This window comes from Hypomesus nipponensis, chromosome 15 (genome assembly GCF_054491055.1).
Source record: "Hypomesus nipponensis isolate SF chromosome 15, ASM5449105v1, whole genome shotgun sequence".
Classification (NCBI taxonomy): domain Eukaryota; kingdom Metazoa; phylum Chordata; class Actinopteri; order Osmeriformes; family Osmeridae; genus Hypomesus; species Hypomesus nipponensis.
Window position 1 is genome coordinate 11,594,671 of NC_140375.1, and position 22,859 is coordinate 11,617,529.

Genomic DNA, 22,859 nt, shown 5'->3' on the forward strand with positions numbered 1-22,859 from the left:
GCCAAACAATGAGAGGTTCTAACCAAAAAGCACTTCTTCAGATTCTTAATGCTATCATTAACAGGATGAAGGATGACCCTCTGAAATCTAAATAATGTGCTCATCAGCAAGACTGCCCTCTCAGAAGCAGTGGCATTAGTGTGTGTGTGTGTGTTTGTATGTGTTGGATTTTTTCTGTGCAAAGCAACCCTCATTCTTGATCTAAAGTTTACACATTTTCTAGGAATTAAAGTAAGTCATTATAAAAGGAATTATTCGATAACATGCCAAAAACTCTCTACCACACATCTCTGACTGATTGTAGCTTCCTCTCTATCTCTCTGTATATTTACCTATATATATATATATATATATATACATACACACACATACTGTATATGTAGTGCATATAGATCTATCCAGTATACCAGGATATAAACACATGTCTGACTGTCTTTCTTTCGCTCTCTGAAATGACTTCCTGAACATACTGTGACGTAGCCTCAGGGCAGGGGGTTTGAGTAAAAAGGAAAATGTGTCTAGAATAATTGTATGCATTGTTGTCTTGAGAACAACAATGCATACAACTAATAATATGTTGTGACTGTAGCTTGCAACATGGAGACAGAGGCTCACCCAAAAGGAGGGTAAGGGAGTCATCACGAGAGTACTGTACCATGTAGAAAGACATTGTGGTACATCACCAAAACAAGATTAATTTTAACATCCACTTACTATATCTCTGAAAGCCACATTTCTCCCAACACAAGTTTCACTTGTGCAATGGCTCATACTGGTAAGCTTGAATGAAGTGTAATTGCATACAAGTTATTTTGTGACTGTAATGGTGTTACTTAAGGTATTTCTCTGTAGTTACATGGTAGTTATATCAACCGACAAGGTAAGCTATAGAGCTGCGAGTCTCAGCTAAACATGATTGTTCATGTGTTAAACTAATCCCACAGTGTTGACACACAGAGACCTTTCCAGCTTTCACTTGCCAATTAAATGCACATTTTGGAAGGTAGTATTGTAGATAGGGGCTTGCCACCCCTACAAACCTTTGCTTTGTGTAAAGGGAAGTTTCACACCAAAATGTATCTCTCAGTTCACTTCCTTCCTTGCCAGTCAGTTTCAAAGTGTGAGATTTGCACCTCTCTTTCAGTAAAAAAAAAACCTGTAAAATTTAATTGAGTTGAGTTGTTTCATTCCAAGTGGCAAAAGCCCATATTTGAATTTAATAAAATATCTAAATTTCTAAACATCTAAGACCATTTGCTAAGAAATGACTCATTAATTCATTGAATATTTGTAGGGTTTTTGTCATGTAGATCTTGATCCCAGTATTTTCCCTCAGATGATGGTGTGAGATAAGGATGCTTCTTCTTCTTCTTCTCTTCTGCCTCAATGGCTTCCCGGGCCAACTCTCCAGATGTAATTACACCAACATAGGCTTGCATGGCCTCTGTGGCATTATAATCTCTCTAAAAGTGAACATTCCCCATCAATCAGTGCTGCATTCCCCTGAGAGATAGCTGGGCCCGATACCTGCAGGAGCCACACACAGAGAGACAAAACCAGCTCTGTCTAGCTGACGAATAGTATCACTCGATTATTTCCGAATCTCCCTTGTTCACACGTATGGACGTTCTGGAGAGTTGAGATGTAACGCTGTAATTATGAAGATGTTTTCTGAACGCTCCCTCTCTTTGTCTCTGTCATTGTCTTCCTGTATTAATATCTCTTCCCCTTCCCTCTCTCTCCTGTTCTCTGTTTTTTGCTCTCTTACTTTCTCTATCTTTCTCTCTCTGTCTCACTATCACCACCTCTTTCCTTGCTCTCCTTCTCCTTCCGCCAGTCCTGTGTAATGTTTTGTACAGTACGCAATGAAACAATCATTTTCCATGGCAACGGATCTCAATCATACCAGTCCAGGCTCAACTGGTTGGCCAGCAGTCTCTTAGACACGCCAGAGCCCATCTTTGATCCTGATCCCTGTGAGCCTTTCATCATCGTAATATTATCCAGCTCCGTAATAAGGTTCTGAAACGAATGGACAATGATTTCATGGCAAGGATGAAAGTCAAGAACACACACATGGATTGCGGATGATCTGCGCAGTACTGTGACCAGGCTTTGATGTAGAAAAACTTATTATATGTCATTATATTATAAAATTATTTTTCTTGGATTATTTTTTCTCTCCTATGCGTCACATTTTTTATTTCATTTTTTGTCACTAAACCGAAAAAAGAGTGTTTTTCCTCATGTTGTTTGTTTTGTTAGGTTGTATTGTGCTGTGTCATGCTGTTCATTGCTGTGTTTGGTTTGGTGATTTAGACCGGTCACAGTTACTTGGTTCCCAAGCAGATCAGTTTCCCTCAGCCAAACTCTACAGTTGTTGGTTCATTTCCCAGAACTGAGTGGTAGAGTTTTTGTGGGTGCCTTTGTAGTCCAGGCGCAGGGAGAAGGTTAGTCGGCTACGCTAGCGGCATTCATTGTAGGGCAGTTGGACTCCTATTCTCTGATTTTTTGCGATGTAATTTCCTTTTCTCAGCCAAGCATCCACTCATTTCTCATTTACCGTATTATAGGGATTGAGGGAATTGTCTGTGGAATCATGATGGTTATTAAACTCACTTACACTCACTTCACCCCCAGAATGATATTGCAAATAATGTTATATGTTTTTTTGTAATCCCATCGAGAGATACCAAAAGAGCTACACTGTGGGAAGAGACCATAACTCACATCTAATGGAAACAGCTATTTCTTCTATTCAGGCATAGAGTCTCAGAAAATGGATTGTTCTCTTCTATAACCTCCATTGTATGATACGATGCACCTTTGTGAAAGGAGTGATGGAGAGAGGGGTACGAGAGGTGCAGCTCATTAGTCTGGGAGCTGACTGTTCTCCAAGCCTGGGTTTCTGGGCTCCCATGCAGGCTGACATTGATTCACCAATCAGCCTCATTCTGAATGTCAAGTTCATTTAAAGCAAGGAAGTGATGCAAAGGTGTCTGGTAACACTTAAATCTGTCTCAAACTCAAACTATGTCTCTTGTATGAAATGTTTAAAACAATTCCCACTCTTTTCATCCTAATTTTCTCTCTCCATTTTCCCCTTGCTTTTCCTCTCCCATCACCGCTTTCTTCTTCACTCATTATCTTCTCTCTTACCTCATATCCTCCTCTCCTACAACCTCCCCCCTCCCCCCTCACACATAAACCCCGCCCTTTGTGCCACAGCGGAGCCTTTAGATGGTCTGGAGTACCTGGACATCATAGGGATCCGGAGGAACCAGGCAGGGCGCTACGAGTGTAAAGCCAGCAATGATGTCGCCACACCGGACGTCAAATATGTCAACGTCATTGTCAACTGTGAGTACAAGCTTCTGTTAATCAATGCAAACTCACCCGAAAGTATGTTTATGGGTAAGTATGTTTGTAACGGGTTATAAATCAGCTTTTCTCTCTTGTGTCCATTGTAATCCAGTACCTTACAATTTGAGTTTTTTTTCTTTTCATTTAATATAATGGATGCATGGATGGATTTAATCTACTGGATCTCCTGTTTGGAAATAACTTGATCTGTGTGACTTCTACAGACCCCCCCGCCATCAAGACCGCCAAGAGCTCGGAGACCCAAGTGGGCCGAATGGGCGTGCTGCAGTGCGATGCTGCAGCGGTCCCCACACCGGAGTTTGAGTGGTACAGGGACGAAAAGAGGTAGGGGCCACCTCTGCACCCCTACCCCTCCACCTCTTTCCTGGCCATATTCACAATCGACAGTCTATCGACAGACTATCGACAATATTCAATATACTTTGTAACTGTGCAATTTAACCACGGGAACACAAGCACAATTCTGTAGATAGTCATTCTTGTGGTTTAATCAACGCAAAAAAAAAAAAAAAAACCCACATCAAACCATTTTAGATTTTGCTTTTTAAAACACTAATTATAAATACATTTACTTTTGCCTGTACTTTAACAAGCAATGTCACAAAATAATTCCCAGATTCCCACAGTTCATCACCAAATGATGACAAACCACCCAGAGTGCAAATGAGCCATACTGTACAGCAAGCCTCCAGGGAATCGTTCTTCAATCACAGAAGCAACCGTTTCTTAAGACAGTCCTTGTGTTGGAATTGGCAGCTGGAATGGCTTCTGTACAGCACAGACTCACTCATCAAATGAAATAACAAAATGTAAATAAGGTTGAAGCGCAGGCTTACGAGGAGATGAGGCATGGTTGAACCATGAGGATACTTCTAGAGATGGAGCAACCGTGATGATATTCAAAGCTGCAATGTTCTTTTGACACTTCTAAAGCAATCATCTGGAGATTGGCTGGTTGTGGAGGGCCAATGGACAGGTTGCCTCTGTTATAGTGCTGCTCATGATAAGGAAATCAAACTTCTAGTCTATCTCTTTGAAGAATCATTCCAATTCCGATTCAGCCACTGATCGACTGTGATAATACGATCCCAGAACTGAGCAAAAACACAGTCCTCAAGAACAAAAACCAAACGCTATCTCCAATTTGCCATAAAAGTAATCTCGCAGTTAAGATTTATGATCGTTTCGATATTGGTATTATCTCTTCGCTTTGTTTTGTCCTGCGCCATTTGTCTTCTCTGTTTTGTCGTAGTGAGTGTTTGGCTGGGTTCCCTATGGAAGTTTTTTGTCCCTTGAGGAGGACTGTGAATTGCTAGCCAGAAGTCTGCCAAAGTCTCCCAAACAAATTCAACTGCAGTTAAGCACCCAAATAAACAAAGTCAGTCAGAAAGTCTTACTTTCATGCCATTTTGCCAGGTCATGTACTATCTTGTCTGCCACCCCGATCCTCAGTGAAGTTCTCAAAGGATTGAGCCGAGCTCACCGGGGCGTGCAGATGGAGACAGTAATCATGTGAAGAGAAAGGGAGGAGAGATTGAGAGAGATCCTGCCTGATCCTCAGCCAGACAATCTCTGCCTCATTAGTGAAGATGCTCGGCCTTTGATCAGCGTCCTACGACCCTTTCAAACGTCTCTTTCTCATTACGCCCTACCCGCTGCCACACCCCTGGACTCAGATCAGCTGGCCCAGACCAGAACATGCATCCTTTCATGACGTCTGCACGGAACCCACGGACATAATGTGCAAATGTTCAAACGTTTTCCTTTGTAACTCAGGAGATACTGGGACTGGACCAAGTGTCGCTTGTGGTGGGCTCCAAACTATAACAAGCTCTCAGAAAGCCAAACATGTACGAGACCAAAGTAGGATTTATAGTTTGAGGTGCTCTATTTGGGGTTGCAGGCAGGGCTGCTAGTTGTTCCAGACAACCTGTGCTACATACTGTGGGCACTACGAGAGATAAAACGCTCTGATATTAGAAGACATCTTAACTTTAAATGATGTAAAATCTTTGGAATTGGACACGTGTTTCTGTAAGTTAATTGTTAGGGTAGTGTTAACCTATTACCCTACAGTTACATTTACATTTATGCATTTAGCAGACGCTTTTATCCAAAGCGACTTCCAAGAAAGAGCTTTACAAAAGAGCATAGGTCACTGATCATAACAATGAGGTAGTCCCAAACATTGCAAGCAGCCAAAACATGAAGCATACATTGTGAAAATTTAAACAAGTGCCAAAGGGAAGACCCATAAGAGCATGCAGTTATACAAGTTACAAATTAAAACAACATGAACCCCAAAAAGTGCAAGACTGTACCTGTAGAAGAACAATCAACAGTAAAATATTTCACAGCGAGTACAAGAGTTCGCAAGAGTTACACCATCCCTGTCAATATTGTTGATATCCAACTTTAGATGCAGCCATGTGATCAGATCCTGATGAAGCTTTGCACCAGCCACTTTGTCCTCCTCTTCTTTTCCTCCGTCTTCTCTCCTCCTCCTGTTCCTCCAACCACCATTCAGGCCTCTGAATAGCTGGCTCAGATCATTCAGATCAGGATTTGGGGGTTAAAAACTTGCATTGTGAGGGGAGCCGTTCTCAAGTTAGTCGGTAGGTGAATGCTGCCCCCTAGTGGGGGAAGCTGGAGTTGCACTGGAAGTGTTAAGAGCTGTGAGACTTGTCCATGCTTTAATCCTCAGACTGAATGTGTTTAACAACGTGATCATTAGAACCCGCTCCTATTATCCATCATAATTGGATAACTCCTATAGTGCCTTTGGAGCTGTTGAGGTCCATACTAAAGCACTCAAAATAGGCTAGGGCCCGGACTAGACTCTGCACGTCTCACCAGATCTTACTCTCTCTCCTCCCTCTCTCTCTCTCACTCTCTCTTACACACATACCCATGCTTCACCCATGACCCCCACCACCACCACCACCTTTGCAGAGTTAAGAGTAACTATGTGATTCTTCTGACCTCTGTTGGGCTTCCAACTCTGTATTACTCACAGCAGAACAAATCACATAAATGTAAACATATATTCATGCACTGGGATCCCAGAATGCCTTGTGGTATCTGAGCCTGTCATATGGGCCCAAGAGGCTGATAGCTTGTTTAGCAAGGAAGTCATTTCCCAACGTCTCCCTTACTCCAGGGCTTATCGCTGGATGTGTGCTGTGGCTTGTGTGTCCCATTTAAACACCCCTCTGCACGTCTCTCCAGATCTGTCTCTCTCTCCTCCCTCTCTCTCTCTCGCTCTCTCTTACACACATACCCATGCTTCACCCATGACCCCGCCCCCCCCCCTCCGAGCTGTCCGTGTAGGAGAATCTCTGCACTTCATCAGTTTTCCATTTCCTAACAGATCAGATTATGCTGTCTCATGATCTGTGCTTTTCTTTTTATGCTAATTCCTCATCTGCTGGAGTGTGTCAACCCCTCCCCCCCTCAACTTCTCTATTGCTCAGATTAACACATTAGCATGAAAGAATCAAAAGTCCTCCAAATATGACATACTTGGATTTATTTAACTCCATTGTGTGTGCTTTTTTTCCATTGGCCAGCCCAGGGCATGTTCATTTTGTATGAGTCTCCCCAGAAGCTGGCAAATCCTATTAATTCAGTCTTAGTAGTATATATAGATGTGTTTTTTTTTTTATCTATGAAGTTATGCAAGGCCAAATCTTTTATGTTTTAGCTGCTATCAGATATTCTATGCACAGTGAAAAAACATAACTGAAAACCTATTGACAGTCTTGCAGTGCTCACCAACTAAACAATTAACTATCATGTTATTTTATTATACATCATTATGTCATTGTCTTATTTTTTACTATAGTAATCATTTATGGGCTTATGTTGTTTTGGACTCACCGCAGTGGAATCCTAGCATCCAGGATGACATGGTCGACTCGTGTCTGTTCCAAAAGTACTGTGGTCAGAACCACAGTACCTTACATACTGTGGGATGTAAGGCTTCCCTTCCCTTAGATCATCCACTGTGCCAAAGACAAATATACATGTCCGTGTCATGTAACAATAAATGCTCAAATCTAACACGTGATCGTCTTGACTGAACTACAGTGTTCCACCAGGAGGTTACAGCACTTTATCTCGAAACTTCTACTGTACTTCAAACATTATGTACTCACCACTGGGAAGGTTGCCTAGGATTCAAACTTCTCTCAAACAGCCTTGTTCATACTGTGAAGTGTGATGGTGGACTACACAGCAGTAGTGTTGAGACAGGTCTGTTTCCCTCTACCCCTCCAGGCTATCTAATGCCCAAGGAATCAGTATCCAGATCGTGGGCACTACCACCGTGCTGATGATCTCCAACGTCACCGAGGAGGACTATGGCAACTACACGTGTGTGGCCACCAACAGACTGGGCATCCAGAACGCCAGCCTCTTCCTCTATAGTAAGTGGTGTGAGCTGGCCTCTGGTATCCCTTTTCCACCAAAGCCGGGCCGGTGCTGGTTCTGGGCTGGTTCCAATTCTCGAACCAGTTCTTTTGGTTTTCCACACAAATAAACCTGGCTCCGGTTCCTAAAAACAGGTTCCAACTTAGCACCAAGTTCAGTCCTCTGTTCTGGGCCCTGTGATAGGACCAGATCAGATGTATGTATTCAACTTTAAAATGTACATTTTATAGTTGTGTAGGCACCCACCTATTCCAGGACACTAGCTATAGCCATACTAAGAACATATCATAGAATGACTTACCCCTGCAAAGCCCAACCCAGCTGTACCACATTTCACTTATTTTACTTGTTCAGCTAAACTGTGATGAAGTGTAACTACTCAGTTCCTGTGCAACTACAACATTGCTATGTAATTACATGATTGTAATATAACCTTAATGTAGTGTTGCCAGTTACAATATTAGTCTGACCACTAGATGTCCTCCTTGGTACATGAATAAAGTCCTGCTGTTGCCTCTCATATTATGTGGAATATATGATGTGCATATTATGTGAAATAAGAGGGCTGCCGTCAGACAGAGAATATGTAGAACTATAATTCTCACAGGAAAGCTAACTTTAAATTGATTGTTGGTCTTAACATATCTAGTAAAGACTATGAAGGATCTGAGACTGACACTTGAATATGAAAGCTAGGCTTAGAGTTTCATCATGTGGCCTCCCTACTAATCTCTTTCTCTCTTGGCCTCTCTCTCTTTCTCTCCACGTAGGACCTGGGACAGGGCGCGACATCAGCGGGGCCGCCTGCGTATCCCACTCACTGTGGCTCCTCCTAGCCTCCATGACCTGCCTTCTCTTTAAGTGTTAATAACACCAACCTCCACCTCTCACCATTACCCTGTTAATACCGTTATTACCACCTTAGTACTACCTTATTACATCCAGACTGTTTTTCATTATGTAACAAGAACCCTTGATCTGCGTGCTCAGATGCACCGCATGGATAAACACAAAAATATGATAACATGGACCGGTTATTAATACATTTTGAGAAATTGGGAATTAAAACAAAAAGCCCTTGTTTAAAATGGTTATTATTATTGATGTTATAATTGTATTAATTGCTGTTTTACATGCAGCTGAAACCTTCTGCTTCTTTTACTTTAAATCTATCTTCTTTTTGGTGGAGGGTTCGGTGGTTGTGTAAGTTTGTTGTATTTTGGTCCACATGAGAAAAGACTTATTCATAGCTGGAATTTCAGGTCTATAACAACAATCACTGACATGTATAAAGAAGCACTGAATGGTGTTTCAAAAAGACTTCCTGTTACATTCATTAGGTACACCTACTTATGTATCGTTAGACTTCAAGGTCAATGTAACCAATGCATTATTGAGCAACAAGAAAGTATCTGCCAAATATAAAGAAAACATAAAATAAAACCGAACATTTAAAATAAAAACATACCTGCAGAAGCCTATGAAACAGATGATGTTAGAGGTAACTTACTGCATACATGCATTACTACTCCAGTCAGCAGTAGTGTCAGTGGATCCCACATGATCTCTCACGCTTGCCGTTTGCTTCACCAGATTTAATTAAATCAGAACTTGCACAAGCCTCAAAAACAGAGCCACAGAGCACCAGAAACACAGTCCGCCCTTGTCCGAGTGGGCCTGCTCATGTCCAGGTGGCGTCAACTGTGTGCTCATTGCTGCTGTGTACGAACAATTGGGTTCCTGTACACTAGCCTGGGGTTAGCTTTGGTCCGTGCTCAGTCATAAGACCCAAACTGCAGCCTGAGGCTCTTACCTGTTCTGAAATAAAAAGGGAAAAATTCTCTCTCTTTTCAAGACTCAGCAAGCAAAACAATAGGTAGTATAAAAAATCATACTGTACATTGTACACAATTTTGTATCTCTACAATAAAATAGACACTTGTTGCACCACAGTAACAAGGAATAGTGAGGATTGTTACAGTGTAGGTTTGCCTCTGATTACAAACAAAGGGTAAGCTCTGTTTCTCTATAGCAGACTGTATACAACTTCATACAAACCATACTTTTGCTTTGTTGAGTTTGTCAAATCTTCTCTGCTTTATTGTGAGTATACCAACATGCACCAGGATTCAACTGCTGTAACTTGGATCAAAATGTATGACACCAATGAATGACGTGCTTATATTTTCTGTTTTAAAAGTATGTGTGTTTTCATGAGATTCAGAAATTCATAATATATGGACCTTTATTTTTTTTGTTCAATCATTTACAGTTTAATGGTGTATATATACTTGAATCCAATTTCCTTCTATAAAAAGACAAATTTAATGTGTCCATGTTTATAAATAGGTTAGTAATCTGTTAAAGATGAACTTGTAGTTTGCCATGGGTGCACCAATCTGTCGCCCAATGTAAGTAATGACCACTAGATAAAAATGTTTTTAAAAAAAGGGTTTAATATTAAGGTCATTTTGTGCGTCTATTGTACCTTTCGATTGACAGCAAATTTTGTTTGGAAATGGAGTGAAGGCTTGTGGTATTTAATTGTCATCAAAGGCCTACTTTAGGACAGTGTGAGATGAATACAGACAGGACTAAACTGTACCCAATCCCTCTCTGAATTGTTGCTCAGGCAAGATAGCCTGTTAGCCCGTTAGCCATCTGTGTAAGACTGAAGACACACCAGTGGTGTTGACAAGACTAAACTAGAGACAGTCATTTACTATAAAACATGTAATTAATCCTCACTGAAAACTCATCTTCCTCATAATCATTAAAAAAAAATCATACACACCAAATGTGTTCATAGTACCTGCTTTGACTCCATGGCTGTGTGTTAGTTAGCCAGTGCTCTCTTCATTTTTTCCAGTCAAGTTTCTACTGTCTCAACAGACTAATATTGTACAGCCTTGAAGTATTATAAAACAGATGTGGGCCAATAACAGAAAACATTAACGTAAGGTGCAGGTTTTTGCCTAACATTTGGCACTTACAGGACTAATCTATCAGTTTTAAATAAAGTGTACCCAAGTCTTTTACAGTATTTGCAAATGATATTTGACCCCATTCTGTTAGGAAGAGGGTCTGTGCCAGCTTTGGAGAGTTATCTACATATAAGTACTAGTTCAGCCATCTTCCTGTATGAAGGAAACCCTATTCTTGAGACTCATCCGATACAACCATATATCACTAACAAATAGGTCATTCTTGTTACCAAACCACCTCTTTATGAGTTATCACCAAACCACCAAAATGGCATCATGTATGTCTCAAAACACCTTCTTATTACAGCGCTGTTGATTGTGTGACATGGTTCCCTTAGTGTTTGTATGTCTATGAGGGTGTATACATCATTGTACTAAGTACACTATTGTATTACTGTAGATGTGCAGTACATGCTGTATTTACTGATCCTGTCTGTCGAAAGTAGCCAACCACTGGACAGGGAAGGCTGGCCTTATAGTGACTGACAGCCTCCTCAGCTAATGAACCATCAGAAGCTGAGGGCCTTTGCAGGAAGTATTGTATGTCCTGCCTATGCATCCAGTGACTGACCCTAATGACTATCAGGGGATCAGAGAGGTGCTGACTTGGCTACCTAGTTTACTAACATTGCATCACATTGAAGCTGTACAAAACAAGCTTGTGTATGCATTTTAGTTACTTTGGATTTTAACCTATTAAAAGTTACCTATGAGCTGCTTTATATACACCAGTCTTTACCTTTGGCCATGAGCTACTGATCCATCTATGTCCACCAAGCTATGGTTACATTTGTAACTCTCCATCTCAATAATTATGTTCACATGTATATAAGATGTTTTTAGAATATTTTTTAGTTGAATCAGGCTATCCATGAATTAACCTGTTGATTTAGCTCAACTGCTGGAACTTCCAATGAGAGAAGGTCACTTTGTCCTTCCTGTGTCACACCAATGGAGTTCCCCTGGATGAATGATACAATCATTGCACACAACTATGTCTCATTTTCTATTTCCTTTCATTTATGATATGGGTCCTTGCAATTCGAGACAATGTTCATGATACAAAATAAATTTGTTTGAATTCAGTGTTCTGTATTTGAATGTGGATTGAGATGTTGGTGAATTTTTGGAGAACGCTTGAAGCACACAGTATCTCAAAACTGTGTTAGTCACCATGTAACATGCAAATAAAATAATATATGTATTGTAATTCTTTTTTGATAAATGTGTGTCCAACTATATTTGTAGGTTTCAAAACAACTTCATTTGGATCTTCTTCTACAAGTGTTTTATTAGACAACAGGTAAGTCATTAGAATAATTCTAACTGACTCCAGTTTGTTAAGTAATAGACAATAATAGTTAATAGTCAAGTTAATACATAATTGCATTGTTATTGTAAGAAATGTCTGATATATTGAGCACTTTTCTGGGTTTCTAAGGTGGGATCATCAGACATTAGCATCAGCTCTCTCAGTGTTTAATCAGTGAATAATAAGTACAATTATCCACCTATAGTCCATAGGCAAATTACCACACCTAAGCAATCAGCATATAATATATTTTATATAAACTGTTTTATAACATATATAAAAAAACTATTTGACGACATGACACACATATTTAGCCACTTTGCAGAGCCTTGAATGCAGTTGTCCACATGGGGGCTACATTGTCCAGAACATGGAAGTGGACACTGCTTTGAGTTGGTATGTAAGGGGGAGCTAACCAGAATATACAGTATACAATCTACCAAACTTACTGAATAGAAAAGTGAAAGCCCTCTTGATGTTCTGCTTGTGATGAGTGTAACTATGGCAAAGCTTTTTCAGAATATGCAATAATGTCAACAATTTAGGATGGTAATTGGCACATTGCTTTATTTTGAAAACAGACATTGAAACCATTTTTTTCCACATTTTTTTTACTTCTTAGATTGAAACTGGACATTGCACTCACTGGAACATAGGAAACGTTTTTTTGTTAGTTAGTTTGTTAGATTACTTTTTAACATCAGTGCGAGAGTAAATCCAATTCATATCAAACTGTCATCATAACAACACCAAGGACATCAAAAGGAAGCCACATTTCTTTGTTTTTGTGGCTGTGACAAAAATCCTTTCAGTGGAAGAGTTCCCATGCATTTTGTTAGATGGTTCATGCTAATCAATACTTATTCTATTAATTCAGAATGGGAAGTGTTGTTATATGGGGCTAATAACAACATATATATTATTGTTTCAATTATTACATTATAACAACATTATTATTATATCGTTTACATTTCTCAAATCAAAGTAAAGCCAATTCAGATTCTTAGTTTGTATCCCATAAATTTGCGAGAAAAGGGAGGGATTGGTCAGATGGAACGTGTACATTAAGCTTGAATATCTCAAGCAGAATAGGGTAAGTCTTTTCCTATTTTGTAACTAGGGGAGGGCGGTTTACCACAGGAAAAAAACATTGGTTTCTTCTGACCACTGATTTACTCACATAGATATAGAAGCATATAACAAATCATGCAACACCACCCCAAAACTTGAGCCAAGAAACGTATACATTGGAAACTCCCCCGACTTTAGAAAATCATTGCCACACAAAAAAATGACAAACAAATAAAACCAGACTGTCTTCACATTCGAGAGGCAAAGAGCAACCTTTTAGATGAATTTGTAATCATAGTAAGTAATTTTTTCTCTATGTTAAACTTTCTCTTGGTCTTCCTTGGACTCTTCCTTGGTGTCCGCTTGGGTGTCCACCTCTTCTGCAGCATCTAAAGGGACGAGATCAAAGAGAAGTATGAGAAGAGAGGAGAGAAGAGAGAAGGAGACAAGAGGAGAGAAGGATGAGAAGAGAGAAGAAGAGAAGAGAGAAGGAGACAAGAGGAGAGAAGGATGAGAAGAGAGAACAAGAGAAGAGAAGAGAGAAGGATGAGAAGAGAGAAGGAGAGAAGAGGAAGAAAGAGCCAGTAGGAGAGGGATACGGTGAGAGAGGCAGGAGGAAAGATCAGCTGAGCCTATTTGTTGAACATGCACCGTACATTAAAACACCATAGTTATGCACTATGGAAAATAACAGCATAACTGTAATTTATCTAACCCATACAGAGGATATGAACATTTGTATTGAGTAATTTATTCATATATTTTTATTTTACAACAATGCTGGGTTAAATGAGCAACAAATATAGGAGGCTATATGTTGAAAAGCAGTGGTGACGGGTAATTAGAACCAAGATGACAGACCCCTGGAATTTTCTGATCTTGCCAAGCAAGGAGAGTCACTCTGACATTTAGCTTGCTTTTTTCAATCAAACATTCCTATGCAACAATAGGTAATGATGTCACCATGACGGCATTGCCTTTTAGCAGTGAGAGGAGACAGAGGTGAATGACATCATCAGGCCTGGTCATCCACTGGGAGATGTTGTCTTTGATTTCATGTGAGTCATGACGGATGAGTCATACCAAACTACTTAGGACCCCACAAGCAATAAATTGTCAAGTTCCAGGTAAAATTAGAGGGTTGGTTGCCGGTCATGCTTGCAATCACCATTATTATTATATTGTAAATGCCTATTCAAAATCACGACTTTAATAAATGGTCAGTATCATTCACTTAATGTCTATTGTTTCCTTTGACTATGCTCATTTGATTTAAATTGTAACAATAGCACAAATTAGATCGGATCAAATATGTATTGAATTGAGTTGGCTTTCTCTCTTGTTGACTGCACGTTCTCTTCTAGCTCTACAGTAAGATTTCGGCTGGTTGTCAAATTCTTTTGTCTGCTAGCTCTCTACGCGCTCTGTCTGATGGTTTTGTTACTGATGTCTACTGGACCAGGTGTCTTCTGTGACATGGATCCTGACCAGATGAAGCCAAAAACCTTGCTGGCAATCAGAGGGGCAGGTAGCAAGGTTTACACCAAGGTGGCCTGTGGAGGTGTAACTATGACAACGACCAGACAGAGCAGTCTGTGTGACCTAGATTTCCCACTCCTGTCCAACTCGCTCCCATGGAGACTGCCACTGAGCATGCGCTGTTGAATATGAGCCAAGCAAGCTCATATCCTCTCATCTCCTTCCAGATCACTGGATGTTAAAGTTATCCTTGTGGACTGTGGCTGAAACTAGTCCACTTCGAAAGATTGTGTTATACATTGTGTATTTAAGAAATTGGATTCTCCTCTGACCAGTTGCTTGGATATCCAACCCTGATTATTCAAACATCTCAACAAGTACAAAGTAAACACAAAAATCACTTGGATGAAAACAGAGTACGAGACCAAATATGTTGTCAAATGAACTGTCCCTTTCCCCTGTCATACCTTGTTTGTCTTGTGTTTGGTTGGGCTCCTCCTTGTCAGCTGTCTGGCTGGCAGTAGCAGCAGCAGGCACGTCGGCTTCTCTAGGCTCCCCGCTCTTTATGGCCTCCTCAGAGGGTGTGGCAGCGGTGGCGGGGGCCTCCTGGGTCTCCACCTCTTTGGACTCCTCAGCCTGGCTGGACGTGCCCTTCACTTCCTCTTTCTGGGGCCCGGAAGGGGTTGCCGCGGCTGGGGCCTGGGTAGGGGTGGTCGCAGGCGCCTCCCCGACAGGCGAGACGGCCACGGGGGCTACCGGAGAGGTGGTGACGGGGGCAGGGCTGTTGGCTGGCTTGTCTGCTACCGGGCTTTTGGCTTGGCTTGTCTCCTCCTTCCCAGGGACAGCATCCTCCACTTCCTCCTGGCTCGCGACCGGGGCATCACCCTGCTCCTTCTTACCCTCCTCCTCCCCTTCTTCTGTTGCCTCCTCCGGGACAGCTGGACTTTCCTCTTTCTCCTCTTTCTCCTCTTCGTCCTCGCCGTCTTTCATCTTTTTCCGGGTTATGTGTCCGCGGAAGCTGGCCTGAATTTTGGTGGCGGCCTTGTGAGCTTTGTCCTCTGGTTTGTGGACATCCTGCTCAATCTTCTGGTCAGCCTCCTCATTCTTCTCAACCTGAGGAGAGACATGGAGGAAGACAGGGAATACATTTCAGAATGGTGTCTCGGGAAACTCTCCACAGCTCAGGTGATGCCTCGGTCCAACCATCACTAGCTGGAGTTAGCCTAAAGGGAATTATCAAGTGTCCGGACGTGCTTGGCCACCAAAAAACAAGATGAAAACTAGTGGGGATTTCCAGCAGACAAAGTGCTGGAAGGGACAGAATGCATAGGTAGAACCAGGTAAAAGAAGAGATGAACTGTTCAAGTCAGGGAAAGTCATGAGTAAATGGGTAGAATTCGATTTGGATGTGAGTCAAGGTTTTGAAGAAGTGAGAAGGATTATCTACTGTATGGCTTGAGAAAAGTTTTTGAAGGAAGGTTGAGGATAGGGGTTAGGTTTGGGGTGGTAGGTGTCAAGACCTAAACACAAGGCCTTGATATTACCTTAGATACTTCGGTCCATTGTTGGGGTTTCCCATCAACTTAGGATGCTGTGTAATGACTCATGTAAATCTGATGAGAAGAAATTAAATTAAATAATGAAATGAATTATGTAACAATCCAAATGAATGACAGAATAACAAACAAATAGATTTAAAGAGTTAAGCATTGATCTAAACCAGACATTGTATTGAGGTCAACATAAATCAACTGATGTAACGCAAACTGAACTGTTAAAGTAACATGAAAGCAGCACAGCATCCAAGCAAATCAAAGAGGCTGTGATCTTAAATATGAAATTCCATGATGTGAGGCGGTGTTTTATGCAGTCTGTCTTTTCACAGAGTCACAGGAAGGGACGTTTACCAGGGGACTCGTGTCGCAATGATTTCCACTCTTTGTATGAAGGGGAGACTGAAGGAGGGTGTGTAAAGGATTTGTTGTGTCTACCTAAGGAATCTTGTGTTTGGATTACACTAAGTAGTTGTGTAGGTCTTTTACTGTAAATGGATAATGGTTGATGGTTGATTCCAGGTAGGTCTGTAGTTCATCACCCGGCTGAGATATCAAGCGATTTTTCTGTTGTTTGTCGAGTCTGGCAGATGCCTCTTCGACATGCATGGCCATCCTTCTTCCAATGATCAAACGTTACCTTGACAACCAGAGTGCTAACTCATCACTCTGTTCTCTGTTTGCGCTGGTTGAGGTTGCAAAAGACCACATGTCACAGTGATTGACATTGCACCTGACCCCTCAGGGGAACTGGCCAATAGGACCTCATAAATCAGACCAACTAATCAGTGTAGCCAGGGTGGGGCTGAATTGACCATCAGGGAACATCTTGTTCAGGGTCAGTGTGTATGTGTGTGCAGAACTGTGTGTGCTGTGTGACTTTGATAAAATATGTCTTTAACATACCTGTTTTACGGGCATCCCAGCGTATGAATGCAGTGAAATGGAAAAACACGTTGTGATAAGTGAGTGAACTGGAGTGTATTAGTTCAGCAAGGGAAGTAGTTAGATGTGAAATAGTCTGCTAAAAGAGAGGAGGAGTGGTCAGTGACGTATTGGCTGGCACACCCTCCTAGTCTTAATAATATGCAAGTCTCCGATGAATTATAGGGCGTTTATTATGCCTGATCTCATGGGCGCTTTGAATTGCCAAAATTTAACCCGAGCACTTACTCAAATAGAATTACTTACTGGAAGCAAGAACTGACTCAGGAGAAAATGGATGGAGATGTTTGGGAATAATGGGGGGTGACATCACTGTTTGGAATCTAGGTGGAAAGAATGTCAATGTCCATTCAAGGATGTGTTTTTTAATTTCATTTCAATGCAATATAATACCCAGTAAAACACATCATTTGATTAAAGGGAGAGTAAGGGCAATCCTATTGATTTACCCACAATCTAACCCCAATCAATTGTAGCCTATTACTGTCCGTTCAACGCTCCCAAAGGCTGGATTTGTAAAATACCTGACATGAAAGCTACTACAATATGTAATTGAAGGCCAGCTACTGAGCCAATTGAACAAACCACTACTTAAACTAAATAATTATTGTAAAACGTATCAAACCTTAAGGTTGCAAACGTCAATCTCTAGTCTGAGTGAAATACATCTGATTCGGGATTTCATTATGTCACTTTATATTACATTACTGTATACTACTCTACTGTATACTACATACTGTATATTACATTAGAAAATGTTTTCACAAAGAAGCCTAAACCCAATCTCTAATCTGAACTGTATTTGAGAAACAGCTCTGACACACATTTTCATTCATAAAAGTAAGAATTGCCACATTAGTTTATTCTTCCTTTATGGGTAGATTGCCAATAGACTGTACATGAACCAAGGTAATTAAATTCTTATTTATAAAACTCCACCAACAGTGGATAAATCTTATAGATAAATCCTTGTTCCCATTTCTCTTTTACCGTCAACAAGTCAGCCAAGCCAGCCGGCCATCAAGCCCTCCAGCTCCTCTGTCTGTCCCTGTGTGGGCCTTGAACCACACCCTGGCTTTATTATGGACAGGCGGATCGAGAACGACATCCCCAACCCCCCACGTCACGCTGCCTACCTACTGCCTCATCGCCACAGCCATAAGGGACTTGCCACTGTGCGGGAGGGGTGGTCGGGTGGGAAGGGGGGTGGGGAGAGGGGTGGGGAGGGGGGTGGGGTGGGGTGACCATATAAATAGGATTACCATAGACACAGCTTCTACTAATGCACACAGGGGTGTATGTCATTTGTATTTTATTCAGACTCAGACAAGCAGGAGACTCCCTGCATCCCTGCCCTGCCCCAGATGAATACAGTGTTTTCAAAAGAGAAGGGAGAGACATTTAATATGTAGCTACTAATGTCTGAGTGTTGCTACACTGCCCCCACATCAGTAATGTCGATGAAACAACTGTCTCAACCTCAAATGGACAGATTAATAAGTTCTCAATGCAGCATATAGTAATCTGTAAACATGTGTTCAGTTCAAGGAAAAATGACCAATTGTTCATACCAAAGATGCATTTTTCTTTTGAAACCATATTTAAAAAACACATCAGCATTAGAAATATTTACATGTTACATCTCAGTGTGATTGCAATGTGTGTCTGGGTTTCTGGAGGAAAATAGAGAATTCCACATACAAGGGCTGCAGTCTACTGCCGAATCTCTCTCCCATCCTCCCCTGTGCTTCTACCCACACACACGACTCTCTCTCTCTCACACACAAACGGCACCACCATACACACAGAGCAGAGCACCACACCCTTTTATCCAGCTGTCTCCTTCTGCAGGAGAGAAAGGCTCAGGTGGGGGAGACACACACACACACACACACAAACACAGCAAATACCACAACCCTCCTCTGCGATTACTCATTCTCCCCTCCCCAGACAGCGTAAAGACATTGTACAATCTTTAGCGGTAGCCCTGGAATGGTCTCCTACAGCATCTGATATCGAGCTGTACGCTGGCGTCATTACATCCACCAAGGCTGCTGTAATTAAATTAGTCGTCTCCCTTTTTTCCCACCAGAACAAAAGGCTCTGCAGCCAGAGCTGCCGGCTGGGGCTGTGGCTGAGGACTAAGGGTGGGGGCTGAGGGCTGTGGGCGGTGGGCTGCGGACTGGGGCTGAGGACCATGGCCACAGGACTGTGGCTGAGCATGTACCCCAGTGGCAGCACTTTGGGCGAAGCGGATCTCTGTTGTACAACACCAAGCCTCCAGCCAAAGCCGGTGTAATGCCGTCAACAGTACACGCTCTGTGCTCATCCGATCCTTTCCTCAAAAGCAGGAGAGGCGACTGAGCGCTGGAAGAACGCCGCACAGGAGGCAGTGCTCCCTGTGGTGGAGAGAGCTGTGCGCTTGAGATAGCAGCATTGTGTGAACAGATGGGGGACTCAAATGCAGTTTTAAAGCTCAGTTAGCTACTTGTTCCTCACCCTGTTTAGTATGATGTGTAGATTCACTTCTTGCCTGCCGGTTTCCCTGACTAACCTAGTGAATCGTGAATGTGCTGCTTGAATGTGTGCCTGTCTGCATGCTCTCCCACCTGTCCACCTGTATGCCTGCTTCCCTTTACGCTTACTCGCAGTACATGCCAGGCTGATTTTCGGACCTACCATTCTACCTGCCTGCCTCATACCTGTCTGCCGGCCTGCAATCCAAACACCCACTCACCCTGCCGCCCTACCCTTCCTATTCACCGCCTGTCTGGTGGTCCTACTCTACCTGCCTGCCTGTCTGCCTCCCTACCCGGCCTGCCAGGCTTCCTGAGCTGATATGAGTCATCCAGGCTGACATTTAAGCAGCAATCAGGAGCTGCAGGAATCCACTGTTTTATGAGGCAGGATAAAGCCTTGATCAGACAGGAGAGCTGCTGGAGACCTCCGCCCACTTATCACAGACACATCTGCATGCGATCTGCTTGAAAACCCAGGTTCCAGCATCTTTAGGACCTACCCCAGGTTAACCGTGAATACAAACACACTCACACACCTTTCATTGGCCTCGCAAGCCATGACAGCTTGTCAGACAGGCTCTCTTGGCTGAGGTGTGGTAGCATGTATTGTTAGAACAGAAGTAACACTTCATAGTGTCTCTATTGGCAGTATGTGCACCTTTAACCCAGGAGTGATGATGACAATCCCTTTAAGGATCTAATGTATTCCTATTGTCCCCAGGGACCACAAGCAGCTCTGCTAGAGCTGAAGGAGACAAGGGCCAGCCTCACCCCACCCTTTTTCTCTGAGGAAGACACATGCATTCCTATCACCCCTCCATCTTCAACGTCGGTTACACCAACATATACAGTGTTCAGGGATAAATGAAAGCATCAATTAAGAACGCCCTTAAGGTAATTAGTGAGAATTATACTCGTTAGACAGAGTGCAAAAATGTAATGCATCTGAAGTCAGGGAAGAACATTAGCTACCAATGATCTACCGATGACAGTATGAAGCAATTACAGCCATGATGTCAGATCCATTATACATGTTTATGAAAAAGAAATGTAAAAATCAGATTTCATAGCGGATCAATAGTAAAGGAGGCCAGCTTGTCAGTCTACTGTGACAGTCTGCTGTGTCTACTGGAAGGTCTGGTAGGTCTTGTAGCTCCATTCATTCATGCAGTATAATGATATTAGCAAGGCGTGTCACTCTTACTGGATAGACTTCCTTGGAGTCAAGGAGTCAGGGAAATTATATCAACCCATCTTCCTATCTCCCCCGTCAAACTCTTACAGCTCACATCCTCAAGTGTTTGCTAAAGTTAACGTTTAACACTTCCTTTTTTTAAATGATAAGAATATTGATGAAGCGCTTTTTACCGGTTTAGTTCTTCTTATGCAGCACAGCATAGTTGTAGTATCCTTCTTTGCTTCCTTCCTTCTTTCCTTCCTTTTTATTCCTTTACACTTCTTCGCTCTCACTCCCTCTCTCTCTCACTCGCTCTCTCTCTCTCGCGCGCTCTTGCACACCCTCGCTGGCTGTATCAACAGCTGAGCTGCTCAGTGCTTTTACTCATCACAATTTGCACGCACACACACACAGTCTGGCTGGTCGCACCTCTCTCTGACTCGCTGCCTAACAATGACTACAAGCCCACCCTTTAAATCCCTCCCTCCTTCCCTCCCTCCGTTCGCAACAATCCCCCACTCCTCCCCTGCTCCTCCTCTGTGAAGAACCGGCGGAGCCCCCCTCCTCTCCCCTTTCCCTCCCCTCGCGCGGCTCGGCACCCCCTCCTCCTCCTCTTCTTCTCTTTAGCAAGGACCCACCTACCTAGAGCACCCCTCCTTTCCTTCCCATCCCTCCCCACCAGCTCCCTCCTCCCCTTCGCGCGCTCCAGCGCAAGCTCCAACCCCACCCTGCGACGCTCCCTCCTTACCTCACTGATTGAAACCCTCTCAACTGAACACAGACGATTCCAAATTCTTTTTTTTTCTTTCTCTCACTATCTCCACCCCAGTCTCTCATTGTTCATTAGAGTGAAGCTGTGGTCCTGTCTGCGACAACATCACACACTAGGGTCTGCTCTTGCGCTTGTACACTTTTAATCAATACATGTGGCAGGCTCAGATCAATAGCATCAGATGTGGGGTCCAAATTGCCCATTGTGGTGCCAATAACATGTTCTGGCAAAGAGACAAGGGTTGTTCCCCGGCAGGAAGGGAAGTGTGAAAGAGAGGCATGATCACGCTAAGAACACGTCAGCTTCCCCTCAGCGCTCTCCGTTCACATGGAAACACCGGCAGATAGACTCTTGCCATGGAGGGAGGGAAGGAGGGAGGGTCTAGAGGGTCGGGTGTGGCAGGCAGGCTCTCTTCTTCATTCTCCCTCCCTGCCCATGGTTTGCGCAGAATCTGCTGTGATGACCAGGCACAATACACACATGCACACACACACATGCTTGTACATACGAGCACAGTCTCTCTTTATCTCTCTCTCTCCTCTGTCACACACAAACACATCCCCCACCCCCGCTCGCTCCTCTGACCACAGAGAGCAAGCAGATGCCAGAAGCACAACGAGCAGGAGTACGGGGGAGGGGGGGGCAGTTGGAGAAGGGAGAGGTTGTGGAAGAGGAGGTGGTAGGTTGGGGGGGTGGAGGTGTGAGTGTCGGAGGGGGCTCTGTCCGTCCCCCCCCCCCCTTTGTGTTATGGGATTTACTCCACATCCAGTCTCCACACAGAGAAATCATTACCATCCTCCACTGTGCTCCCTTGCGGTCTCCTACCCTGTCAAATCTATGGGCTTTGATAGAGACAGTAATTCTGGCTATCCTCAACAGCAGCCAGAGGAACCCCTTTTCTTCCCTTAACCACAGACTCAAAATACTACTGACTGCGTTGCCATGGTAGTTCAAACGAGCTAGAAATGCTAATATGGACGCTCATGGAAGGACAGGATGAGTCAGAGGATTTACTGATTACTGTTTGATTACCTTTTCCTGGGAAGTATGTGTGTGTGAAACATGTGATATATTCTGTCTTGGTGTAAGCAGCTACAGTATATAGTGACTCCCAGACCTCCTTTTCCAAGTCAAATTAAACTCACCTTGTATGTAGTATGGTTTGGAGACATTTATTGAACATTAAGGACAACATTTTATGCAAGACCACGAGTAACTCAGCAAATAAAACT

General features: G+C 42.8%; 2 protein-coding genes across 3 annotated transcripts in view; one reads left to right on the forward strand and one right to left on the reverse strand.

Moving 5' to 3' along the window:
• The window catches only part of lsamp (limbic system associated membrane protein), a 256,686-nt gene extending 246,073 nt beyond the window's left edge, over window positions 1-10,613 (forward strand). For both annotated transcript variants that reach the window (XM_084674711.1, XM_084674710.1), the window contains 4 exons: window positions 3,229-3,360; window positions 3,588-3,708; window positions 7,663-7,811; window positions 8,586-10,613. In XM_084674711.1, the coding sequence (XP_084530837.1) occupies window positions 3,229-3,360; window positions 3,588-3,708; window positions 7,663-7,811; window positions 8,586-8,683 (500 nt within the window). In that variant the 3' untranslated portion in view covers window positions 8,684-10,613. The remainder of the gene's footprint in view (window positions 1-3,228; window positions 3,361-3,587; window positions 3,709-7,662; window positions 7,812-8,585) is intronic.
• Window positions 10,614-12,664: 2,051 nt separating this feature from the next.
• On the reverse strand, window positions 12,665-21,270 carry gap43 (growth associated protein 43). Its single transcript, XM_084674535.1, has 3 exons — window positions 21,047-21,270; window positions 15,129-15,774; window positions 12,665-13,571 (listed from the first exon to the last, which is right to left on the reverse strand). Exons 1-3 carry the CDS (start codon window positions 21,074-21,076, stop codon window positions 13,501-13,503), a joined length of 747 nt encoding a protein of 248 aa, XP_084530661.1. The 5' UTR covers window positions 21,077-21,270; the 3' UTR covers window positions 12,665-13,500.
• Window positions 21,271-22,859: the final 1,589 nt, after the last annotated feature.